At 38.4% G+C, this 26,676-nt stretch overlaps 1 protein-coding gene and 1 long non-coding RNA gene across 4 annotated transcripts in view; one reads left to right on the top strand and one right to left on the bottom strand.

Annotated features, from left to right (window-relative positions):
* LOC311628998 overlaps window positions 1-26,676 on the bottom strand; it is a 126,501-nt gene that overhangs the window by 5,759 nt on the left and 94,066 nt on the right. The gene's annotated exons all lie outside the window — the stretch shown is intronic.
* Window positions 1-26,676, top strand: part of COL28A1 (collagen type XXVIII alpha 1 chain) — a 144,244-nt gene that overhangs the window by 42,196 nt on the left and 75,372 nt on the right. For all 3 annotated transcript variants that reach the window (XM_084896664.1, XM_084896662.1, XM_084896663.1), the window contains 7 exons: window positions 4,670-4,738; window positions 5,833-5,901; window positions 13,143-13,211; window positions 15,930-15,998; window positions 19,148-19,216; window positions 23,237-23,305; window positions 24,313-24,381. In XM_084896664.1, coding sequence (XP_084752790.1) covers window positions 4,670-4,738; window positions 5,833-5,901; window positions 13,143-13,211; window positions 15,930-15,998; window positions 19,148-19,216; window positions 23,237-23,305; window positions 24,313-24,381 — 483 coding nt within the window. The remainder of the gene's footprint in view (window positions 1-4,669; window positions 4,739-5,832; window positions 5,902-13,142; window positions 13,212-15,929; window positions 15,999-19,147; window positions 19,217-23,236; window positions 23,306-24,312; window positions 24,382-26,676) is intronic.

Here is a 26,676-nt window from a genome sequence, read left to right as displayed (position 1 = left end):
ATAAGGGAGTGCGAGGTGCCCAGAAGGACTCCTAGGCTCTTGCTTGACCCCTGCAGGGATTGGGTTGCCCTTTCCTGAGACAGAATGCTGGGAGATGAGAAGGTCTGCAAGTGGAAGATTATGAATTAGTCTTTGGAAATATGAGTTCCTTTTAAAATTCTCTTTTCCCCCGACTTCCTTTACACTGCTGCTTTATTTTATTTTATTTTTATTTATTATTATTATTTTTTGTCAGCTCCCATTTCTTTTTCTTGGCCACTGCCTCCCCCAACTTCCCACAAAGCATCTCTGTGTGCTTCCACTCCCATATCACCTAAATGTTGGTACTCTCCGTGGTTCTGACCAGAACCTCAGCCTCTTTAATCATGCTAACCCTGTGCTGTCCAATACAATGGTAACATGTGGCTACTGGTCACTTGAAATGTGGCTCAGGCAAATTAGGATGTGCCATAAGTATTAAATACACATTGGATTTCAAAGACATAACATTAAAAATAATGAAAATTAAATAAGAAGATATTTTTTATATTGATTACTAGAGGCCCAGTGCACAAAATTCTTGCTCGGGGGGTGGGGATGGGGGAGTCCCTCAGCCTTGCCTGCACCCTCTCACAGTCTGGGATCCTTCGGTGGATGTCTGTCTGCTGGCCTAGGTCCACTACCTGCGAGGATTGGGCCTAAGCTGGCAGTAAGACATCCCTCTCACAGTCTGGGACCCCTCTCTTCTTACCACCCACTTGCTCGCTGCTCCTTAGGGCTGCCATGGAGGTGAGAGAGGCTCCCGCCACCGCTGCTGCACTTGCCAGCTGTGAGCCCTGCTTCTGGCTAAGTGGTGCTCCCCCTATGGAAAGGCACTGACCACCTGTGTTGAGTGTCTGCCCCCTGGTGGTCAGTGCACATCATCGAGACTGGTCGTTCTGGTCATTCTGCCTTAATGGTTGCTTAGCCTTTTATATATATACTAAAAACCCAATGCAAGAAATTCATGCAAGAGACTCAACCCTCAAAACCCTGGCTGCCTTCTTCCCTCGCAGCCCCAGCTTCATCTGGAAGGTCGTCCGGACGGTTGTCTGGATGGTCATTCTGCTGTTCAGTCAAATTAGCATATTAGCTCTTTATTATATAGGATATAGATATGTTGAAAAGCTAATATTTTGGAAAGGTTGGGTTTAATAAAATATATTATTACTCTCTTAATGTGGCTTCTAGAACATTCAAAATCACATGTGAGGCCCACTATGTGTTTTTAATGACAGCATGGCTCCACTAGTGACCCTTTTATCACCTCATTCCTCTCCTCTTGAGACCACAAAAGTGCTTACTGCCCCAGAACATTTTAAAGCATTTTATGTCTCATATGCTTTCCTTTCCCTGAACTTTTGTTCCTCTCCTTTCCTACCCGAAAGATATGACTCCTACTTCTTTGTTCAGAGCACATATCATCTCTACCAAATGAAATTGTCCTACTTCCTTAAGGCAGAATTAAACATTTCTGCCTTGGAGTCATACATGCTCTGTTAGTATCTTTATTATGCCTAATTTACATGCGTGTATCTTGTTTTATGTTCATTTTTCTGTCCAGCCAGATTGCAAGTGTCTGAAAAGTGCAGGTGTGATCTGATTTATGTCTGTAATTATGTAACTGGTACTCAGCATCAGTTTGGTGTGCAAGGAAAGCCGAATGAATAACAATTGAGTCTACACATATTAAACAGCTACCGTGTGATAGTTACGACTTAGATGTCTTACAGACAATATCTTGAATCCTCTCAATAGCCCTGTAAGGAAGATATAATTATCTTCATTTTGCATATGAGGATCTTATGAAAACTCGAACTGTTAGTAAATTATAGACCTAGGATTCAACTGCAGTGAATGACTCCAAAGCCATAGTTTTCCCTGTGATTTCATACATGCTGAAAAATAGATTAGAAAGTGGAAATTGTATTCCTACACCATAATGTAAAAAAAATAACCATTTCCTAGGGTTGTAAGAAGATTAAATGAAATAATATATATACTAGTAAAGTGTCAGGGTAGTGCTTGGCAATAGCTGGTTTAATTAATGATTGGCTTACTTCAGTTTTGAGACCCAGAGTATAGAGGCTCTTAATTTCTGAGGAGGACCAAAGTGGTCTACCTAACTTCTGTGATGCCTCTACACATGCTCACACACATTATGCTCATATGAAACGATAAACAGCCCCTCTGGGAACACAACTTTTACCCAGTCCTCTTTATACATGCCTCTGATGGTTAAAGAAAGTGAAGTAGAGAAATAATAAGTAATTCTTGGGGTATTCAATCTGTGTGTGTGTGTGTGTGTGTGTGTGTGTGTGTGTCCTTGTGTTTGTTGGTGAGGGTTGGGATAAGAATAATAGCAGAAAAGCAATCAAGTCTGGAGTCTTACTGGGTCTATATTACCTTGGCAAATTCCTACAAAATCATTCCTAGTAGAATGCCAACTCTCCTCTTCTGGCTCTGCCTCACCCAGCTATGGTGCTTTAAAATCAGGACCATTTTTTTTAAGCACCTCAGGAATCTTTGTAGGAAAGGGAAGAGGGAAGTATGAAAAGGTAAATACTGGTATTCATTGTAGGGAAATACCAGTCTGCAGGTGCTATGTTGAAATGCTAGCTCCTAATGAATATCAATTGAATCTATACATATTAAACAGCCACCATATGACTGGTAGAGTGAAATGTGGATATATGTTCCTATAGGGCTGTCTGTGTTCAGGTAAGGGAAAACAATCCCTTTGTAAGCTTCAGATCCTTGTAATTTCCCCCAAAAGGCAATATTAAGAGATTTCTGTTGCTACTGATAGTTGACTAAGGCTAAAGGGGATTGTGGGCTCAAGAGTTAAGACAGTTATTCTCCTCTTGATTCTCCTGATTTACACATTTCAAGGAGACAACTGAACCAATGCCTTGTGCAGAGCCAGAGGAAATTTTTGTTTGTTTTAGATCAAACATATAGGCAAGTACTAAGTATATAATATATAATATAATGTATTACATATACACTATTTAAGAACCTTCTGACCCATAACAGGTCCAAATAGGATAAAGGAACTTAGGACTTATTATTTTTTTCATCATTATCATTTTAGTGGTGTGTTTACTTCTCAAATTAGTCCTTTGAGTTGAGGGACTATGTCTTAAACATCTTCTTATTTACTTTGTTACCCTCCACATAGCAAGTAATTGGTATTCATTTACTGATTAACAGAGTCACCATGTACAGTATAATTGCGAGGAGATTCCAACTTGGGTGCACAGCATGAGAAGTTGTAAGGAAAAGGTTCTTTGAAGTGAAAACTTAGATTCCTTAGGAAACAAAATCTTCTCTAACAGCTAAATCAAACTTTAAGATTAAAGAGAAAAACTGCAGGTGTAGGGATAAATTTTAGTCTGATATTATATAGAGAGAAATTCTATGGCCAAGAACATGTCAAAATAATAATGGCAAATTTCCTGGCGGCTCCAGAAAATTTGATCAATATAGACAAATAAGCGCAACCTTGAATCTGAAAGTTAGAAATTGAAGTTGATTTGTCTGCCAGACTGACTTGTATTCAAAAGAATGAACAGAAGGTACTTTTAAATTCAACCCACTCAAATGCCAAAGTGTCAGAAACTCTCACAATCATCTGATTCTGAAGTAAGCTCTCTGGGACTGAGGTTCGTTGCTGGTGCATAGTATGAGCTTGATGTTCTCATTCAGTTCTATAAGGACTAAATTGGATGCCAGGCCTGCTACATGGTAAACAGCAATCACTGAAAATGCTCTGGCTTCTAGTAACAGACATCTTGACTAATAGTGAGTGACTTGAATCATAAGCACTCTTTTGTTGAGTAAACAGAATGGTTGAAGGTAGGTAGTCCAGGGTAGAATCAGCTGCTCAGTGAGGTTCTCCAGGAGCCATGCAGGCTCTTTGAAGTTTTTTCTGCATCATCTTCATCATCTGAGAGATTGTTGCCTCCTGGCTATAGATAGCTAGTACAGCTCCAAGTAGGGAAGAAGAGTCAGAGGCAAATGGTTTCTCTTTACATTCAGTAGGATCCCTACACTTGTCAGAACTCAGCCAAACGACCAACCTAGACTAACCAGGGGCAAAGGGAAAGAAGATTCCAGACTTACATTGGACCAATTATCATTCATCCCACACCCCTGATGGCAAAGAATAGTTGCCCAAGAGCAGAGAGAATGGATATTGTGTAGAAAATAAAACATGTCTGCCGGAAATTTAATAAAGATTTATTGAATGTAAAAATGAGGCTGCATTATGACTTTCATAGATCCTAAAAACTGCTTTTGTGGGTTTTATCTCAGTAAAAATAGTGTTTTAGAACTGAGTTAACTTAAAGACACATAAAATCCAGACTGAAATAATTGTTATGTATTCATTCTTATGCTTAATTCTGATTTTATAAATAAAAATTGAAACATTTTGTTGGCCCTAAATCATGTTTCTACTATGCCCAGCGGATAATTCCCACCCTGGGTTTATGTTGTGTTTTCAACTGAATTAGAAACACTAGAGGGACGTGACTGTGAACGAGGTGTCATAATTGCCCTCAAAGCCCCTATCACATCACTATGAATCTAAGAGCTGCTCAGCAAATATTATTGACTTGAGCTGACGTACCACCATTTCTTCCTCTAGGGTGATCCAGGTCCTCCTGGTCCTTATGGTCCTCCGGGAGCCCCTGGGATTGGACAGCAAGGTATTAAGGTAAGGATCCCTGTCTCTTTGTTCACTGAGGATTTTTGAATTTATTGTAGGGGCTGGGAGAGCTGTGATTTATACTCTGCTCAGTCTTGCCCTCACAGGTGCCAGGAGACTGCTTACAGAAGTTACAGTGTCCAGTCTGGATGCTTGGACACTTGAGTCCTGTGGTCAGGGTCAGTTACCACAAGAACCACCAATATATTTTATTATTTGGTTGGAGGGAAAATTTGCTAATCTCCAAATACCCACTCTCTTGCCAGTGTACACCTTGTTCTGTTGATTTTTTATGAACTTGAAATGTTAACATGCAAAATGTTACTGGGTTGTAAACTACCACTTGCTCACAACAAATAAGCTGACAGGGGCAGAAACCAGAAGAACCATGAGACTGAAAAGTATGTTGTCAGGAAGGTTAGCAGGGGACTAGAAGGGACTTGAACACTAGGTTAGTAGGGGACTAGAAAGGATTCTGTGTCTTCTGCATCCTGCAGGATTAATAGAGTTTATTTTAAATGGATTTTTTTCTGTCATTGGGACAAAAAGACGCTGATGCAGGACTAAAACAGAGAGCAGTACAAAACAGTGCACTTTGAATGTAAAACAGTGTCACCATGGATGGCATGTACACAATAGCACTTGAGACTTCAGGGGAATTTATGTCGGTGGAGTTATTGGAGAAGGGTTATAAAGGAGATCAAGTGTGAAGTAGAACTGAGAGGAGAGGTGACATGGGGGAGAGTGGGGATGGGAGAGGGCAGCATGCCAGGACTGTGGGGAAGGGGTAGGAGCAGCATGAGCATTGCCAGCGTGTCATCTCAGTCGCCAAAAGGCATCACACACAGTGTATCCTTCCAATGGTTTCTGAAAGTGGAATGTGCCCTATTGCATTTAGACAAGAAGGAATGTTGAACATTTTAGGGTAATTTGTTCACTGAAATTCAAGCCAGTCCTCCTCCTCCAGATTATTTTTTATCTTTTTGAATGAGAAAAGTTTGACTGTTTTGCTATTTATCTTTGTTGAAATCTTGAGAGTATTTTGTGCTGTTTCTTCTTTATGTAAAAGCTCCAGCTTTCGTATGATTGTTTCTTTCTCTTAGGGGGAGAGAGGCCAGGAAGGAAGAACAGGAGCTCCGGGACCGATTGGTGTTGGTGAGCCAGGCCAGGCAGTAAGTAGCCAGAAATTCTAGATGGAATAAGAAGGACAAATATAGTTCATAGGTGCTCCCTCTGGCTAGGAAAGTGGCTCAATTAATCCAACTTGTATCTTTTGGGCAAACAAATGATAGTAAATATGCAAGAACCAAATACAAGGCTCATTTTTCATAATTAAAATAGGGAAGCATGAGTGCACACACGCGCGCGCGCACACACACACACACACATATGCACATACATATAGGGTGGGGCAAAACTAGGTTTACAGTAGTTCATATGGAAAATAATACAATGACCAATAAGTAATAATACAAGAATAAGCTATTTTTGCATACTCAAACTGTAAACCTACTTTTGCCCCACTCTGTATGTATATGATATGTACAACTGTTCTCTCTTACAGTAATAGCTTATCCAAGATTAGTCAGCTTGTTCAAGAATTATATGTCAAAATTTCCTAGGAGATTCAAGAACTGGACTCAGGCCTAATGCCTTTAATTTACTTTCCTGGAACCATGAGAAACTCGCCCACCATGAGGACTTTGCTCATTACCTAATCCGTGAGTGTGCTCTACAGCTGGTATGAAGGATGGTAGACAGGCCAGACCTGTGTTATTTGCAATCTCTACCTCATGTAACTTTGAAGTTTCCTATTGTCGGAAAGGAAAAATAATACTTCTATCAAAAGAGATCTAAGGAGGAAATGAATAAAACATGGCTATTCTATCATAAAAAGCTCCTTAACTTTTCAAATAATCATTCCCCTAGGAAAGAACAGCCACTGGCGTACAAATGAAAACATGGCTGGTGTCCTAATTTGGTTTTGCATTGCATAGCTCCTAGTGTGTAAGTAGTAACAGAAACGTGCTTCCGGGCTGGAGGCTGTGAGTGGAATGGGAGCGTATTGTCTGAGGGCTAGGCTTTTCACTAATGTCTGTGTACACATTCAAAAAGAACACATCGCATGGAGGAAAGGTATACTGCACTGATTATCTAGAGACCAGTGGTCAAGTCTCAGTTTCTGCTGACTAGGTAGTGCCCTTAAAGGTAACCTCCCTGAGAGAGAAGGAATCAGCTTTCTTGCAAACACTGCTGGTTCTTCACTGGAGAGGCTGCAAATGTAGAAACTGGAGGGCCATGGAAAGACACAGGCCCATGTAGATCGCCATGTGTCCTGGGACTACAGCAGAGAATCTGGGCTTAAAATTAAAACTGGGATAAACAAGAATTTTTTTCATAATGATCTGAATAAGTGGGAATAAAAATTAGCTACATAAACACTTTTTTTTAAAAATGAGCTGCTAAAATATAACAGAGAAGGATTTAGTAAACTTCTACCAGATAGACAAATTTTAACATTTTGCTACACTTGCTTTAGATTTTCTTGCAAAGACAAAGAAATATTATGGGTACAGTCAAGTTTACATAATCTTTTCCATAAAATAGAAAAAGAAAGAACACTTCCTAACTTATTTTACGAGGCCAATTTTCCCCCAATACCAACACAAGACAATGATAATACATAAAAAGGAAGCTATAGAACAATATCCCTCAGGAATATAGACACAAACATCCTAACAAAATATTGATAAGTAGAATTCTGCAATATATAAAAAGAATTATCTAGCAGCATCATATGGGGTTCATTCCTGGATGCAAGACTGATTTAATAATCATTATAATACATTGTACTAATAGGCTAAAAATTACATGATCATATAAAAAAAAGAAATAGGAAAACATTCAATAAAATTTTAAATTCAAAACCCTCATATGTCCTGATGAAAACTCTCAGAAACTAGGAGTAAAAGCGAATGTATGCTCTACAAAAAACTACAGCTAACATATATTCAATGGTGAAATGGTAAAACCAAAAACAAGAGAAAAATTTCTGCTTTCACCAATCTTATTCAGAAGTCCTAGCTAGAACAACAGGCAAGAAGAGGAAATAAAAGGCATGGATTTCAAAAAGAACTAAAGCTAGTCCCTATTTGCAGATGACATTATGGTCTTCATAGACAATCCCCAGAAATCTATACCAAACATCCTAGAACTAATAATTGAACTAATAATTGAGGTCATGGGATACGAGCTGAACATACAAAATCGATTTTATTACTCTATTCTAGTAACAAATACAGAAACTACCAGCTTTAATTTTTGATTACCACTTGTTTTATGCTGGTCTCAGTGATGACTGATTCATGAAAGATAAATTGGTTCAGAATCTCAGGTGACCTGTTTGTTTTATGTGTAAAGTTATTTCAAGTGCTATCTATAAAAGATAAATACTCCCTGAAGTAGAACTATAATTGCTTTGAAGTTAAGAATAAAGTACATGGCATGTGTGACTAGTATAGACAATTATTATTATTTAACATTATCTTTAATGCTTGCAATGTATATTATAACCACTTTGTTGATTGTCCACGCTATTTAGATTAAGGAAAGTAAGAAAATAATAGATCTTGCTAATGTCTCAAAGCATTTCACTGACCAGATTGCGTTAACCGATAATTATGCTCCTCCATTATATATTTTCATTAGACACCAAATAAGTATGCCACAGTTGTAATTTATTTTCATGGCCTTTGAAAAGGATACTGAGCATTTCTGTCCTTTAAAAATGATCCATTGGTGCTGTCTTAATAAATTTAAAATATAGTTAATCTAACCCAGTAGCTGCTCTTTCTTGTCTGAGGTTAACAATCATCTCCTGTCCTGGCCGCTCCACTAGAAAACGTGAGAATGTAGTGGTGGTGTGGAATACTACCCTAACAGTCTGCAGTAACTGAACCTTGGTTCTCTATATTTTTAAAGGCTCCTAAGTGATTGCTCACCAGCATTCACTTTCTTTTCTCAGCAGTTTGGAACACATGGCTCCTAAAAGCAACCAATGTGTTCACTTCCACCTTAGCTGATGTATTCTAGAAATGCAGAGTCGAAGGGCCCACGTTTGTGAAAGCTTTAAATCTGTCTGACTTAGTCCTGACCGTATGCTGAGGTGATGTAGGTACTGTTGCTACCATTGTTGGGATAAGTTTGCTGAGCTCTAGAGAGAGGAACATATGTGTGTAAGGTCACACTGCCAATACTGCGCAGCAGAGCTGGCACTTGAACCTCAGTCCAAAGGCCACCAGAATCTGCTTTTAATTATCATGCAAGACTCTAAACTCCAGGAGACAGAAAGCAGGTTGGTTTGCTCTTCTTAGAACCTAGCATGGAGCCTCGCACCTGTTAGATATTTGTTGAATGAAAAAAAAAAAAGGGGGGGGGGATAAACTAGAAAATAGACTTATTAGTATTTAATGTACATTGTGTTATTTTTATATGTCATATCATTGGGGGAAATTATTGGTCAATATATTTTCTTGTTATAGTGTGTGATGTTAGTTTACAATCCAGTTTTCATGTCATATTTATTTTCCCCTAGTGAATGGCTCTAATATTAGAACAATCTGTCATGAATATTAATGCTTTGATTAAGGATTTGGATTGTTAAAAACTAGGTTTTCCCATAAACATAGTCATTTAAATGGAATTAAATGTTAGCTTTTTTATTTTAATTAAAGTTTTTAATTATTGGCTATGCATAAATACTAAAGAAGACTGTCCTTTTAAAAACATATACTAGGAGAATCCAAGATGGCTGCTCGGGTAGGCAACTAGCCGCAGCCGCACACAACAATTTCAATAAAATACAACTAAAATATAAAATGGACATTACCCAGAACTACAGGAAAGTCGACTGACTGGAAATCCTACAACAAGAAGCAAGGAGAAAACCAGAAGGAAGCACGGAGGAGCTGTAAAAGCCTAAGGTACGGAGACACGCGGCGCGCGCGGAGAGGACGGAGCCGGAGAGGAGGGAGGCCGAGTGCCTGGCGGGCGTTCCCTAGCGGAAAGGAGATAAAACTCCGACTGTGCTGGGCCCCTGACTGCTCTGAACCCCCGTTCTGGGCCAGACCCCGGGGACTCAGGCTCAGCCAGAGGGAGCTGGGCTGTAAGTCGGAACCCCGGGGTAGCGGAGAAAGGAGGTCCCGGAGGCGCGCACACAGCGCGCAGAGAAGGGACGGCCGGCTGTGCCGCGGGATTGCCCTGAAGGGAAGGAGACTGGGGCTCCAGACTGCTGTGAACGCCACCTCCAACTCCACTTCCAACTGAACTGAACCCCAATACCGGGCTCATTGTGGGAGAGCATAGACTGTTTGGCAGCAGGCGAAAATCGAGGGCACCTTTCTCTCAGAGGCGCCGGCAGCGAGCACTGAAGGACCCGCATAGGGCGGGGCTGACGGAAGCCAAAGCTGCAGGCTCCACCCTGAAACCCCGTCCCGTCTGTAACTGCGAAATGCGACAACAAAATAGATCACAAACGAAAGAAATGGAGGACAAAGAGCGTCTGGATATAGATTTCAAATCTACGCTTATAAGGTTTTTCAAGAATTTCCTAGAAAAGATGGATAAGGCCTATGAGGATATGAAAAGAGATCAACTAGAATTAATAAGGAGTCAACAAGAAATGATAAGGGATCAACAAGAAATAAAGAATACATTGTCTGAAATAAAAAATATTCTACAGAGTCCTAAAAACAGAAGGGAAGATCGCAAGAATCAAGTCAAAGATTTGGAACATAAAGAGCCAGAAGACACTCCTCCACAGAAGCTAGAAGGCAAGAGAATCCAGAAAATTGAAGATAATGTAAGAAACCTCTGGGACAACTTCAAGCGAACCAACATCAGAATTATGGGGGTTCCAGAAGAAGAGAGAGAGCAAGATATCGAAAACATACTGAAAGAAATAGTGACAGAAAACTTCCCCCACCTGGTGAAAGAATTTGACTTACAAGTCCAGGAAGCGCACAGAACTCCAAACAAAAGGAATCCAAAGAGGACCACACCGAGACACATCATTATTAAAATTCCAAGAGCAAAAGATAAAGAGAGAATATTAAAAGAAGCAAGAGCAAAGAAGGTAGTAACTTATAAAGGAGCACCTATACGATTGTCAGCTGATTTCTCAACAGAAACCATGCAGGCCAGAAGGGAATGGCAAGAAATATTCAAGGTGATGAATAGCAAGAACCTACAGCCAAAAATAAGCTACCCAGCAAAGCTATCACTCAGAATCGAAGGCCAGATAAAGAGCTTCACTAATAAAAAAAAGCTAAAGGAGTTCATCACCACCAAACCAGAATTATATGAATTGCTGAAGGGGGTTCTTTCAGAAGAGAAAGTAAACAAAGATAAAAATTATGAACAACAAATACGTAATTATCAACAAGTGAATCTAAAAACCAAGGAAATTAAAAAAATCTGATGAACAATATTAACTGTTGAATATAATAGAATCAGAGGTATGGAAGGGGAGTGAACTGAAGATTCTTGGGGAAAAGGGGAGAGGGGGGCGTGGGAAGAGACTGAACATAAACTGTGCACCTATGGATGAGGACAATGGGGAGAGGGGAAAGGGCAGAGGGTGGGGTGGGAACCTGGTGGAGGAGAGCAATGGTGGGGGGGGGGAAGGAACATTTGTAATAATATGAAAAATAAAAACTTATTAAAAAAAAAATAATAAAAAATAAATAAATAAAAAAAAAACAAAAAAAAAAAAAACAAAAAAAAAAAATAAAAACATATACTAGGGGAGAAAACACCCCAGCCAGTGTGATTCAGGGGTCGAAAGTTGACCTATGAACCAGGAGGTCATGGTTAAATTCCCGGTCAGGACATATGCCCCAGGTGCAAGCTTGATCCCCAATGTGGGGGTGTACAGGAGGCAGCCGATCAATGATTCTCTCTCTTCCTCTCTTTCTTTCCCCATCTCCCTTCCTCTCTGAAATTAATAAAAATATATTTAAAAAAAAAAAGAAAAACAAACACTGGTATACAGTTCTTATAAGCTTTGCTGTAAGCTTTTTTCCTCACAAATCCATAATGGTGCTCAGTCACTGATTAGCATAATGCTCCATCCTGATTCTGCTTCCACACTTGACCAGAAAGCATCTCTTAAATGACCCTGGATGACTGCGTATCCAGCCCCAAGGTCACTCAGAGGAGCTCTTATTCTGTCTCAGGTTTACTTCCCCGGCAAGTGAGCCCTCATTATCTTTTTAGAGTCAAGACCCATTCAAAGGGAAGCTCCAGTTTATGCTTTTAAGATTCCTGTTGTTAGTCTCTGTTCTACTTTTTGGCCTGCTGGTCAAGAAGATTTAGTGGGAAAATATGTAGCCTTTTAAAATTTCTGGTGTTTAAGTGGAACATTACTGTTTATTATTATTATTATTATTATTATTATTATTATTCCGAGAGTACCTTTCTAGCCAGTCCACTTCAATGCCTGAAACTGTCGTTTTTCTATCCTTATGTGAGAAGTTCTCACCTTTCCTAATGCCTTTCTGAGCAACTGTCACATAGACTTCTTAATTTTAATCATTGAGATTGAAAATCATGCTTCCCTTGATCCAGGTTTCTACATACACATAAATCTCCAGTGGGTTCAACTAGTTCTTGAAAGATTTCAAGTTTGAGTCCAAATTTATGAGGATAGAAATTAAAACACATGTACACAGAATTCAGTATTTTAACCAGCTGTGCGGTGATTTCTTCACAGCCCCCCCCACATCCCATAATTCAACTCTGAAATTACTCTGTGTCCATCTCCAGCCATGCAGTCCCCGAAGTTAGCCTTTCCTCATGAGGTTTATTTTCTGTACCTTATTCTGACACATCAGTTAATTTCCATTTCCCACTAATTTGAGGATACCAGAAAAGACAATCATATGCCAATCAAGTGGAACAAGTATTTTTTTAAAATATATTTTATTGACTTTTTACAGAGAGGAAAGGAGAGGGATAGAGAGCTAGAAACATCGATGAGAGAGAAACATCGACCAGCTGCCTCCTGCACACCCCCTACCGGGGATGTGCCCACAACCAAGGTACATGCCCTTGACAGGAATCGAACCTGGGACCTTTTAGTCCACAGACCGACACTCTATCCACTGAGCCAAACTGGTTTTGGCGGAACAAGTATTTAATACAATGGGAATTTATTCTTCACATCTCTATAATTCTCCTGATTACTATGAAGCTTACTAAAAAAGTTCTTACTAATGACTTCAATAGGACTATATCATGCCTATGTGAACTGAAATATAACCATTTTCTTTTCCTTCCTCTCCTACCTTCCTTTCCCCTCCTCCCATTATCCTTTCTCTCTTTTTTATTCTTCATTCCCTTTTATCCCAACCAGGGTCCCCGTGGTCCCGAGGGAGTGCCGGGAGAGAGGGGCTTACCGGGAGAAGGCTTCCCAGGACCAAAGGTAACAATACCTTCTGTACTAGGAAAAGGGCTTTGTCTCGCATGGTCATGAATTACAAATTTTAAAAACTGTGTCCCATTATCAGAAGTCAAGTATTTTCTTGTTATAGTGTGTGACCAACTTCACCCGATTAAATGAAGGAATATGTAAATTTCCCCTTTTTATGAAACGACAGCAAATTTTGCAATCATAAATGAGACGTTGACAGACTTCTACTTTATATAATTATTGCATGTGAAATTAAAATAAAACCTCTCAGACTGGAGTCATTAAAGCACCGTGATAGCCTCTTTATGCCTGGTAGTTGAGTTACAGTGTGTAGCTATGCAAAGCTTTATTCTCAGCTTTGTTTTGTGAAACACAGATAAGAAACCAATTTGTAACAGCATTGCCTTTAGTATAATAAAAAAGAAATTAGCTTATTGCTATAAGGAGCAAAATGGTACGAAAGACCAATCTTTTACCTGGCAATTGAGAATTTAAACATCTCCACTGCTTCCCATATATAATTCTTGGAACTCAAGTTCCTCTAGACAAGGGGTTAGCAAACTTTTTCTTTCAAGACCAGGCAGTGAATGTTTTAGGCTTTGTGAACCATATGGTATCTGTTGCAACTACTTAACTCTGCTGTTGTAGCACGCAGGCTGCCATAAACAATGTAGTTTAAATGAATGAGTGTGACTGGGTTCCAGTAAAGCTACATTTTACAAAACACAGGCAGAGAGCTGGCCATTGGGCTTCAGTTTGCTGATCTCTTGTCCAGGCTGTTTACTCAAAATCTATGGCACCTTTTCCAAAAGCCACATGGGAAATTATTTTCCAAATACTTTGGGCAACATCAACAAAATTTCAGAGTGAGTAAGGATAAATTTTGAAGTATTTTTCCTTCTTTTCTAAAGCATTTCCCCCAAGCACATGTGCATGCATACACACACTGCCCGCAGAGAAACACACACTCTTTTTCTATGTGACTAAGACCTTTCATGGTATTCAGTCAGGTCCCTAAGTTTTGAACTTCTTAGTATAGCTGCACAATCTAAAACTACAACTCATTCTTAGCCTCTCCCGACATGATCAATATTCAATGACCTTTGAGGAAACCATATCTCAGCTAGAGTGAGAATAATTAGCTACAACAAGTAATTCATACTAAGTTTTGGGTTGAATTTTCAGAGAGGCCCCTTTTAACTAACACATTTAACTTGTCATAATAAATGAAAATGATATGTTAGATAAAGGGGACTTCAGTAATGCCCTTGACTAACCAAAATGTCATTATTAGATATAGAGGCTGGCAATTTAGCACTACATTTCAAAATAATTTATAATACATAGTTTGTTGAATTATATATAGTAAATTTTTATATATGAGTAGCCCAAACAACCTAGAAAATTTAAATAGCCAGAATTACTTCTTTTTATAATCGGTTTTGTCTTTTGTTTGTTTGTTTTTTACTATCTTTATATATAAAAGCCCAAGTGACTGGCCAGTAGCTATGACACGTGCTGACCATCAGGGAAAAGATGCTCAACACAGGAGCTGCCAAGCTGTGGTGACTTGGCAGCTGTGGTTCTCAGGTGACATACCCAGAACCACAGAGGAGGAAGCCTGATTCTGGGGTGCATGATCTGAAAACTGCCCTGTCACAATCTGGGACCTCTCAGAGGATGTTGGAGAGCTGGTTTCGGCCCAATCCCCAGAGGCCAGCCTGAGAAACCTAAATTAGTAATTTATATCTAGTAAAGAAATAAATGAGAAATAAATATGTGAAACACTAAGAAGCATACAGGAGGGCATTGTCTTAGTGACAAGTTCAACTGCATGATATAAAGATATAGTCTTGCTCATAATAACCCACACAATGCATTGCCCTCTATCTCATCAAACAAATAACTCACCATATTCAGTATTGTTTTAGGGTCAGCTGTATGTAATTAGGTACTATGGAAATGGCCAGAAGAACCCACTTTTCAGACTACTTTATTCCTCAATCAGCAGGACCAAAGGGAATTTTCTATATGTGCTACTTGGGGCTGCTTCCCCTGATGTAGGGCTTAAGTGATTATACCATTGAATGCATAAAGACACAAAGGATATTTTCCTGTTTTTTACATTTTTTTGCAAATGTCCTTTGATTTTACTCAAAATTCATATAAATTCATCAGATGAATACTATTTTTTATTGCTTATATGGTTTATTTTTCATACCAATGCAGTGTGATGACTTCATTGATATTACATTACATAGGTCATGTGATTAAATCCAAGAAGATTTTACATTAATTATCTTAAAACTAAATTTTCAAAGAATGTGTATAAATTCTGATATAAGACATTTAATAAATAACCATAGCCAGTATTAGTTCATATACTAATATGAGGGACACATTTCCATTGTGTAACAGGCATAGTTGCAGCATTGTTGAGGAGACGGAGGACTGACTCAGTGCGTTGTACTCTGTGACTGATTAGGTCCTCATCCCCAGATATTTCTGACTATTTTGGGAATAGAGCTCTTTTCCAACATTAGCGATACTTCATATGTGTTCTGCTTGGACAGAGTACTTCCTATTTAAGAGTTAAGACTAATTTTTTTTGCAAGTTACAAATCTTGGCGTCAGTTAGAATTACCCATTTTCAGTGAGCTGTAAATTTGGTTGCTTTGAATGCTTTAACTGTTTTATTAGTGCCCTGATGTCTCTCTCATATATTTTCAGGGTGAAAAAGGTTCTGAAGGTCCAATTGGCTCACAAGGACTACAAGGCCTGTCAATCAAAGGGGACAAGGTAACATATATAGGATATGGGATGGAAGACATGCCAGTAAAATTATTTTTAAAATTTTTAATTGAATGAACTGTATACAACCTGACAACCACATTACACAGGTGTCAACTTAGTTGTAAATCAAGTATATGCAAGGTATATTATTGTAGAGATGAATTATTATCTGGAAATTTCCATATTATATGTTTATAGTAATGTCCCATTTATTTGGCTTCCAACTTCCAGTATCCCTGTCGTCAGCCAAGCAGCTTTGAAGCTAAACATTAGCAGAATAGACCTCTACTTTGTAAAGAAAATAGCTGTTGAAACATGACTTGACCTCATTACAGAAGCAATATCCACCCTTAGGCATCCACTAAAAAATATTACCTTAAAAGGAGTCTGAAAGAAGATAACTCATTTAAGAAAACTAGCATTGATGTCCTCCAGCAAGGACCAATAGGATCCCACCTATAATTGAACAAATTTAGGTTTATTGACTCTGCTGTGAAAGAGGACACATACCATGGGAACTGATCACAACTTAGTAAGATGAGAGGTTTCTTTTCATAGAATTTGGGCTCATAGATTAGGTGGCTTGGGTTAGTGTCTAAGGAAGTATGGCTTGGCTCTGAGCTGGAAGCTCTCAGGAAGTGGGGGTAATTTTAAGTTTGGGCATTTTAACGAATCTTAACTAGGAGAGAAAGATGGAGCCAGGCTACTGCATCTGGTAAAGAAGTAGCAGCTACTCATTTTTGTCAGTATAGGAGAATGTTTGACCCCTTTTGAGGAATTTGGACATTGTTTATTTTTGTTTCTGTCTGTGCTCAGACAGGACTATGGAGAGGTTTTGCTTCACCACACAGAATGGCCATGTCTGACACTGGTGTTCTGGAAAGTTATGCTCAACACTACAGCCTACCTGCCATGGCCTTCTTCTTTCTCACTAGTTCCTTGTTTTCTTTAAAATAGCTACAAATTATATCCAGATTAGAAGTAGGGGTGAGGCCAGTGATAGGAGATACTGGAGGCTGATAAGGCCCTAAATTCTAGTGGGAAGGGATGATGCCAGAGGATGGGAGATATAAAAATACACAAGAAACAGAGACCTCATATCAATTTGGAGTCATTTACCAAATATGTCAACCTCTAATCATATTATTATATTATATTAGAATAATGATTGATATTCAAGATTATCTTAAGTGTGTTTTAATCTTGAAGTACTTATTTAAAATATATATATATATTTTATTGATTTTTTACAGAGAGGAGGAGAGAGGGATAGAGAGCTAGAAATGTCGATGAGAGAGAAACATCGACCAGCTGCCTCTTGCACACCCCCTGCTGGGGATGTGCCCACAACCAATGTACATGCCCTTGACCGGAATCAAACCTGGGACCTTTCAGTCCGCAGACCGACGCTCTACCACTGAGCCAAACCGGTTTCGGCTGAAGTACTTATTTCTTTTATTTACTACCGGTAGCCATCTCTTCTGTAAATCTGTGTTTAAATAGCAGAGGTAGTGGGAAATAGTGAGTTATACAGATTTTAGATACAGTACAATTCTTGGTTGTAACTTCAGCTCCAAAATACTCTAAAAATATGTAAGATGTTCTTTCATCCTTTGGAGCAGTGAAAATTGAGTACAATAGGATACTAATTTTTTATGAGTTCAGTAAATTAACCTTCTTAGGTTTAATTGACATTGCATTTTTAATTTTACACCTGGAGCTCATGCAAAGAAAACACATGGAAATATCAGGACATTATCACAGAGTAATTGCAAAGCCATCATCTGCTATTCTCTTACCATATCAAACCGTCTTCCTTTTATCTCCACTCTTTCTTCCTTTTCTATTCTTTTATATATATTAGATTCAGAGACTTGGTGCCTCTGTTTCAAATGATAAGATAAATGCCTCTATGTTAAGTGCTCTCAAATATATAAATTGGTACAAAACAAGGAAGTAGTTTTGATATAGGTATTTAAGTGTATATCACAATGCACAGAAGAGGGTCTTTCTTTTGGGTATACTGAATATTTGCAGAATAGTGGTTATGAGTTAGATTTTATAGTCAGAGAGAGTAGACTTGAATCTTACTGCTAAATGGTGTGTACTTAACTTCTTCAGGAAAATGGGATGCCTACCTTCAGAATGAAAGGCATTCAATGCAATGCCTGCTACATGACAAGCAACTGAGTTATGAATCAGAATAATGCCGTTCTGAATTAGAACTGAACTCCATTACATTTTCCTTCCAGCATACTTATTTAGACTTGGATCGATACAGAGTGAAACACTGAGAAGCATATCCCAGGGCATGTTTTAGTGACAGGTTCAACAGATTTTGTAATATTATATACAGTTTAATCTAGTGATGTACTTTTGTTCATAAAAATATATTTATTTAGCCCAGCATTGCTAGTTAAATGTGGAGCTGGCTGCCTGTTTTTGTAAATAAAGTATTATTAGAACACAGATATACCTTTTCATTTATATGTCATCTGTGGCTTTCACACTACCCAAGCAGTGTTCATTAGTCATGAAAGAGACCTTATTATGCCCTCACACATAAAATATTTGTTGAAAGATACAAAGGATGGATGAATGATATTCTTCTTAATGATAACATTTATTTTGTTTCCCAAATTTATTTCATGGAGGGGAGAGGTAAGGTTCTTTAATTTTGTTGCATTTAACTTAGAAAATTTCTTAATTTTCAAAATGCATTTTAATAAGATTAAGCGGGAAAAGGTATTTAGAGAAATTTACAATATTTTGCTTCAATTTATTTCTCAGATCCTGTGTTCCTTGAACTCTATGAATTTTATACTTTTAAATATTTCTGTTATGAGCCTAACAGATAGTGCTTGTGTCAGTATAATAACCATTCAGGAACTTTTGATTCTTGTGAGAAAAAAAAAAAAAGACTGATAAATATAAACTGGTGCAACTTCTCACCAATTCAGACTAAAGAGTAAAACATAATTAACTATTTTGGCAAATTTGAACTAAACTGTTTAAAAGGAGTTTGCTAACTTTCCATGTTGAACTTTTTAAAGAATATAAAAATATATTTTAATCCAACATAATTCCAAAGTATGAAAATAAGAAAGAATGAAGTTTCATTTTATTATAATATTTCTGATTTGTTTTCTCTACAGGGGGACTTGGGACCCGTGGGACCCCAAGGACCAATGGGCGTTCCCGGAATTGGGAGTCAAGGGGAACAGGTAAATGATACTTTTGCCCTTCCCTGGCCCAATGCTGGAGTTTGTCAAAGGCCAGTCCTGCCAACGCCAATGAATGTACCTGATAGTTAAATTGAAATAAAATTCACATCTAAAGGGAATATAGGGAAGGATAAGCTTGTTTGTAAGATCTTATTTAGTAGAACTTCCAAAACTTAAGAAATAGTAAATTTCTTGATGCTGTAACCTTTAACCTTAAAACCGAATTAATAGGATAAGAGTTTTGGGGTAATAGTTTGTATTTTCAGTATCCCTTGGGAGCAATAGTTTATTTACCTGTTGCTTTGTGTGTTTATTCTCTCCCCACCCCATCCCCCTTGCAGCTTTGTGAGTGATTAAATCACACTCTCTCCCAATGCTAGTACTATAGTACTTCCACCCCCTAGCCATGAACCAATCTGAAAAAAATGTTAAATTTAAAACAAAGTCCAGAATCAGAGGTAGCTACTTGATTTTAAGGGGCACAAGCCACAGAGTTTATAAATGACAGTTGGCCTCTGTTAGTGAGAAGAAAGAAAAGATCTCTTAGCTTGTCTTTCCATTTATGACTAAAATTGCTTCCAAAAACTTCTGACCAAAACCACTAGGAAAGCTGGATAATCTTGTTAGATCTGAATAATAGGAAGATAATATATCAGTCCTATCTAGGGTTCTTGTTGACCATACACTTTTACCTACATTATCTCATTTAATTAAGTAACCAATATACCCAAATTTATGCTGAATACCCTTCTGCTAAAAAGAAGAAGAAGAAGAAGAAGAAGAAGGAGGAGGAGGAGGAGGAGGAGGAGGAGGAGGAGGAGGAGGAGGAGGAGGAGGAGGAGGGAAATCAGTTTGGTTAAAATTTAGAGTTAAGGTTTGAATTATTCTACTGCCTAGAGAATGAATAGTACTTCTTTTATCTAGGATAGTGGGAGAAGAAAAGAATTTTTAAAATGAGATAACTCCAAAGTTTCTTGCTGACATTAACTGAGTTATTTCTATTATAACTGTCTTCTAATTATTGAGTATGTACGTTTATTGTTGCTAATCCAAGCAACAGCAAAATTGGACTGACTTCTTTTTCCATTTCCTTTTCCTTGGTACAGGTCCTAGTGTAGTACATTAGGAGTGTTAAGGTGCAAGAGAAGCCAAGATAAGTCCGTAAATAAATGTTTAGAAAATAATGAAGAGCTGTACATTTTGCCTACATTGGAGTTGACTATGTGATCAGGCATTCTCCAGCTTTGTAGTTTATTTGTTTACCTTCTAATCCCAAAAGTGGCTGGACAGTGCTGCCGCATCCTGGGTCTCGTGGTGCTCCTGGTGCTGACTCACCACCATCAGGCTGAAAAATGAGGTTCAAAGAAAGCTAAGTCTTTCCAGATGGCCTGGGAGTTCTGGACCTCCCACCTGCAGCTTCCTGTTGCCTTTAATATTGGTTCTTCCTGGAGGTTGTTTTCCTTTATCTTAAAAAAGCCCTCAGACCTCCTCGACCTCTTTGGTTTTCTCATCCCCTTCTGTTCTTTTCCAAGAGAAAACAATTTTAAACGTAGACAGATCCACATGAAGCTGAGCCCTACTGAGTAAGGTGACGGAATAGAATGTGCTATTTGAAAATTGCTCTGAGCAAGAAACAAATTTGTTTATCCTTTGAAGATAAGCGATCTATACTCTACTTGAATTTAACCTTAATTCATGTAGTTATTCATTCTTCTTCTTATCCATAATTTAACGTTTATCCATTGAATTCCTGTAATTATTAGATCTTTCTCTTTTTCTTATAGAAATGAATTTTCCCATTCATCTGTTTATGAGGGAGCTTCTGTTTCCATTTCCAGCAACTAGCATAAAATATCCCTGCAGATTTTCATTAAACATTTGCAGACTTGACAATATCAAATCTTTTATAAAATAGAGTAGAATCTAAATAACCATATATACATGTGTATGCACATATGGGCACATCCCCTGGAAATGTTTGGTTCCTTGTCCCATTGCATGCGACGTGTGGACTACTGAAAAAGTGAAGAATTCCTTCTTATAAAAGCTCAATATTTTAAAACTTGGCTTTCTTAAATTGTTTAAACTTTTTCATCTTCATCAACCAGAGAAAGGGAATGCTAATTGTACTTTTTAAAATAAGCAAGCAGTTGTATGATATATATAGAAAAAGGACAAAAAATTTGCAATAAAATAATATTTCTGTAACCATTATATGCCCTGTCGTGGTTTGTGGGGTGCAAGCAAAACAAAAATCTTAGTTTTCTCTCTCATCATCCCTTTAAACTTTTTTTTTTTTTTCATTAGGGGAAGATTTTTCTTTGGTGTGGCACAGAAAGAAATGATCACCAGATTATAGACTTGTCTTATCACTTTTAAGTTAATAGAAAGTTTTAGGGTCACTCTAAGCTACAAATCACAGTTTTCATTATATAATGAAAACTGTCTTGTCGAGGTATAAATCTTCCTTCCAATCTTTCCCCATCTGGTATGAGCTGCATGGAGAACCTGTGGTCCATGGGAAGGTCTGTGCCTCTCCTCCCTCCCAGCTGAGTCAAGCCTGGAGGAGAGGATGAGTACAGAAATTGTCTTGACTGCTCCATTGTCAGATGGCTTTGGGTCCTCTGGTCTTGGCAGATTTTGATTTTGACACTCTTTCTCGTGGGGATCAGGCACTGGCCCCTGCCTTTGCCCCTCCTAGGACATGGATAAAGAACTCTCTTCCTCCAGCGATTTCTCCCATCAACCTCTGCTCTTCTAGAGGTTTACTCTATGCTGACTCTTTCTGTTGGAGTTCCATTACTCTTCCAGACCCTCTTGGAAAGGACTCTGGTCCACAGAAAAAACTCACGTGGCCTTTGCACAAGCCCTGATGCTCAAGCTGATCCCACGCCAGCTCTTTCTGGGCTGTCACAGTCCACTTTAGCTTTCTTAGACATGAGTCACCTTTTTTTTGTTTGTTTAAAAAAATATCAAGATCTTCAAGTGGTTTTATTGAAGTTCCCTTTCTAGAATGGGGTACCGAACAAAGCAACTTAAACCCCTCACATCTTCTTCAAAGAAAAAATGTTATGACTTCTTTCTCCAAAGAACTTTTAAACGCTGTCTCCTTCCCCCTTTTAGTGTTGTCCTCACCTACAACATGGGTGAGAGTCAAATGTTTGAACATGCATCGGTTTAGTGTCTGCTGCCTATTGCTTCTTACAACCTAGGTCAGTGGTCGGCAGGTTCTAATACCACTTCTTCAAAATAGACCGTCCCAGGCCGAACAGCGACTTCTGCGCATGGGCCACGGAGTTTCAATTGTACTATATGTGTGCGCCAGCATGGGGTGTTTTGTGGAAGAGCCACACTCAAGGGGCCAAAGAGCCGCATGTGGCTCACAAGCCTCAGTTTGCCAACCACTGTCCTAGGTCAAACCTTCATCTGAACATCTTGATATATACCATGGTACAGCTGGCTTGCTAGCATATGACTGAGATGTGGAATGGGTTAACAAGATGAAGCATTATTTCTCTTCTTTAGAACTTCAAGCTGGAGTGGTGGCTCTGCTCATCAGGGCCTCAGGCTTCTTCATTACTGTCCCTCTGCCCTTCTGAGGGTGCGCTTTCTTCCTCTACAGGAAAAACACCTGTCTTCACTTCATCCACTGGAAAGTGTGTGTAGGGGAGAAGGAGGCATACTTCTACCTTTAGCAGGGACTGGAAATTACACATCACTTCCATTCCCATTCCATTGGCCAGAACCCAGTCACATGGCAACATCTGGCTGCTATGGAGCCTGGGAAATGTGGTCTTTATCCCAGGCAGCCATGTGGGCCAGCTGATATTTCTCTTACCATGGGAGAAGGGGAGAATGCATTTCATGATTCCACTAGCAGCCTCTGCTATCCCATTCAACTAATATTGACTATCAGTAATTCATTATGGGACATGAACTAAACTCACTTTAGAGGATTGGAAACTTTTATTCACATTTCTTCTTAATTTCACTGATACTATTAAATTTTTTATTTTAAAGGGAATCCAAGGCCTTATTGGTCCCCCTGGTCCTCAAGGACCCCCAGGACAGGGCTCACCTGGTTCCAAGGTAACTTTCTCAACGATAAAGGAGTTCCATATGTCTATAAATATACTGGCTGTTTTCTGGGCAGTGGTCAGGCATTTGGAAGACTGTAGATGAAATGAACTTAAAAATCAGAGGTCTCTACTTAATGTAAAATCTAACTGATAATCCTAATGGTGTATAAAATTTAATATATATTCCTTGTGCTCTTAGAAGCTTTATTTAAACAATCTTCATTTATTGTTTTCTTTGTTACTTTTACTATTCTAGCATCTCAAGCAGTAATATCCGTAGGTACTACCTGTGGCTACATGCCTCTTTGGACTGACTCATTTTTATTCTCACCGGCACTTCCACAATAGGTCCAACTGCTGAAACATTTTCTTAAAGATATGGAGTTAGAAATGACCCAACAAATAAACATTTTCTATAAACAGAAATCAGATTATCTCCTAAATTAGAACTATTACTTATCCCTTGGGGAGAGGGATGACACTTATTTCTAATTAGCTGTCCTTAACATTGCTTCAAAAAAATCATTAATCATTGTTAAATAAATAAAATACTTCTCTGAGAAGTCTCACCTTCAAGCCCACTCCTTAGCGATGCCCATGTGAGAAGCAGCTTAATAGACTGCTGTTACTGTCCTTAAGATGCCTGATTCTGGGCACATCATCGGAAGCGCAGGTTGTTCTCTCTGGTTATGATACTGCTTTTGATCATCGGTCATCTTGATTTCTCATGTGTCAATTTTAGTTGTTCTAGAATATAACTACCATTTCCAGGGACTCTTTATTGGGGGTAGGGGGGCGGGGGGTCCTTACAATCAATTTTGAGTATGTTACATAGCCTATACTTTAAGCCAGATCATTTTACATTCCAAATGTGGTGGGGTGAAGTATATATATGAATTGAGCACATGAAGCTCAGTGTTCTCTTATTTTGTTGATATAAGACAACTCTTAGGAGATCAAAGAAGGAATATGCTATTTTTATTTTGCTGCCTTGGTCAAATACTCTTTCCTTATTAGGGAGAAGTAGGCCAGATAGGACCTCCAGGCCCTAGAGGACCAGTGGGGATTGGAGTACCAGGTCCAAAGGTGAGTTCACCATGCTGCTCAGAAGCATTTAGATGATTTATGTGATATTATGTAAAGTTTCATTTATATCCAAATGAAATACAGATCATGCATGTGTCATCTAACTGTCCCCTTTTCCAGTATAGAGTGTTTATTTAGAAAAGGGTCTGATGCTCAGTATAACGCTTATTGTTAAAGAAAAACAAAAATTGGTCTATTTTAATGACTACTACTTGTTTACTTATTTGCTTATTCATTTATTAGCACCACAGGCTCTATTTTAGCATGGAGTGGTTCTTTAGAACAGTGGTCGGCAAACTCATTATTCAACAGAGCCAAATATCAACAGTACGATTGAAAATTCTTTTCAGAGCCAATTTTCTTAAACTTAAACTTCTTCTAATGCCATATCTTCAAAACAGACTCGCCCAGGCTGTGGTATTTTGTGGAAGAGTCATACTCAAAGGGCCAAAGAGCTGCATGTGGCTCGCGAGCCGCTGTTTGCTGATCACTGCTTTTGAACTTTATCGTCCACCATATTATAAAACAAAGCATCTAGTCGTTAGGATTTCAGTAAAGGCTACTTCCCTTCCTTTGTTTTATTGTTTCGTAAGCAATTCATTTCATAAATCTAACATGTGTCCAGCCCACTTCTGTTACCCAGTAATTCTATATGTCAACATGCTATTTGTTTCCCTTGCTTTTACCTCTTATCTCAACTTGCATGTTTTTTTTTTAATTTAGGTGATCCTTGAACAATGTGGAACATAAGGGTGTAGATTCCCTCCAACAACTTTGACTTCCCCTAAAGCAAGTTGTCCCTTGGTATCTGTGAGGGTATTGGTTCCAAGACCTCCATAGACATCACATTTTTGGAGACTTAAGTGCCTTACATAACATGGCATAGAAGAATGCCTACAGTTGGCTGTCCACATACACGAATTCCCAATCATAGAATAATTTCCCTGTACTTTTTTTCAGTAGCTTTTTAAACTTGGTTTAGTTGAAATTCCTCTCAATTATCTTTAATATATTTTGCTTATAATAAATGCAATAAGGACAATTTTATACTTTTTGAAGGTAGCATGTATTTTCTCTGAATATATTAAAGAACTTATTCTTAATCATAAGTTAACTTGAAAGCAAATAGAATTGTTGAGCATTAGAGCTAGAAGTGATGCTAAGTCCCCAGTTTTTTCATGTCACTTTTATATTCATTTCTCAGGATTGCTGTAACGAAGTACCACAAACTGTGTGGCTTAATACAATAGGAATTTATTGTCTCATAGTTCTGGGGACAAAAAATAGAAAAATCAAAGTGTGTGCAGGGCCATGCCTCCTTCAAAACCTGTAGAAAGAATCCTTCTTTGCTGCTTCTTAGCTTGTAGTGGCCAATTCTGGCATTCCTTGGCTTGCAGCTACATCACTCTAATCTTTGCCTCTGTTGCCACACGGTATTCTCTCTATGTGTCTATCTTCACATGGTGTTTTCCTCTTTTTATAAGAACACCAGTCATACTGGATTAGGGCCCACTCTAATGACCTCATCTTAACTTGATTGCATCTGGAAAGACCCTATTTCTTTCTCTTTTTTTTTTTTTTTTAAATATATTTTATTGATTTTGTACAGAGAGGAAGGGAGAGAGATACAGAGTTAGAAACATCAATGAGACAGTCATTGATCAGCTGCCTCTTGCACACCCTCTACTGGGGATATGCCCGCAACCAAGGTACATGCCCTTGACTGGAATCGAACCCGGGACCCTTCAGTCCCCAAGCCGACTCTATCCATTGAGCCAAATCGGTTTCGGCGAAAGACCCTATTTCTGGAAAAGGTCATATTCACAAGTACCACGGGTTAGGACTTCAGTGTATCTTTTTTTGGGATCAATTCAACCCATAACAAACAACATAATCCAAAACTGAGATCCAGGAAGGTTAAATAATTTGTCCAAGGTCAAATAGTTTGATTACTAGTAATTACTATTTAGATTTCTCAGCTTAGAGGCTTTTCTCAGAAACTATAAGCTATATCTATTAGGTCTAGTAATAATTAATGTCGTTTTCTAATACTTTTTTTAAATCGAATTTATTTAAACAATACAACAAAATTTAATCAACAATATAGTTGCCGTTGTTTTCTACTACTTGTGCCCAACGCTCAGGAAGCATTTTAACCCCTCTGTTGTAAAATTCTTGTGATTTTGATGCAAAAAATTCGGTCAATGCATTTTTGAGGCATTCTTCATTATTAAATTTTTTTCCAAGAAGAAAGTTTTGCAAAGAACAAAACAAATGGTAATCGGAAGGGGCAAT

Source organism: Pipistrellus hanaki (genome assembly GCF_964339955.1).
Source record: "Pipistrellus hanaki genome assembly, chromosome: 10".
NCBI classification, from domain to species: Eukaryota; Metazoa; Chordata; class Mammalia; order Chiroptera; family Vespertilionidae; genus Pipistrellus; species Pipistrellus hanaki.
The sequence above is the reverse complement of the archived record's forward strand: the minus strand, read 5'-3'. Positions and strand labels throughout refer to the sequence as shown.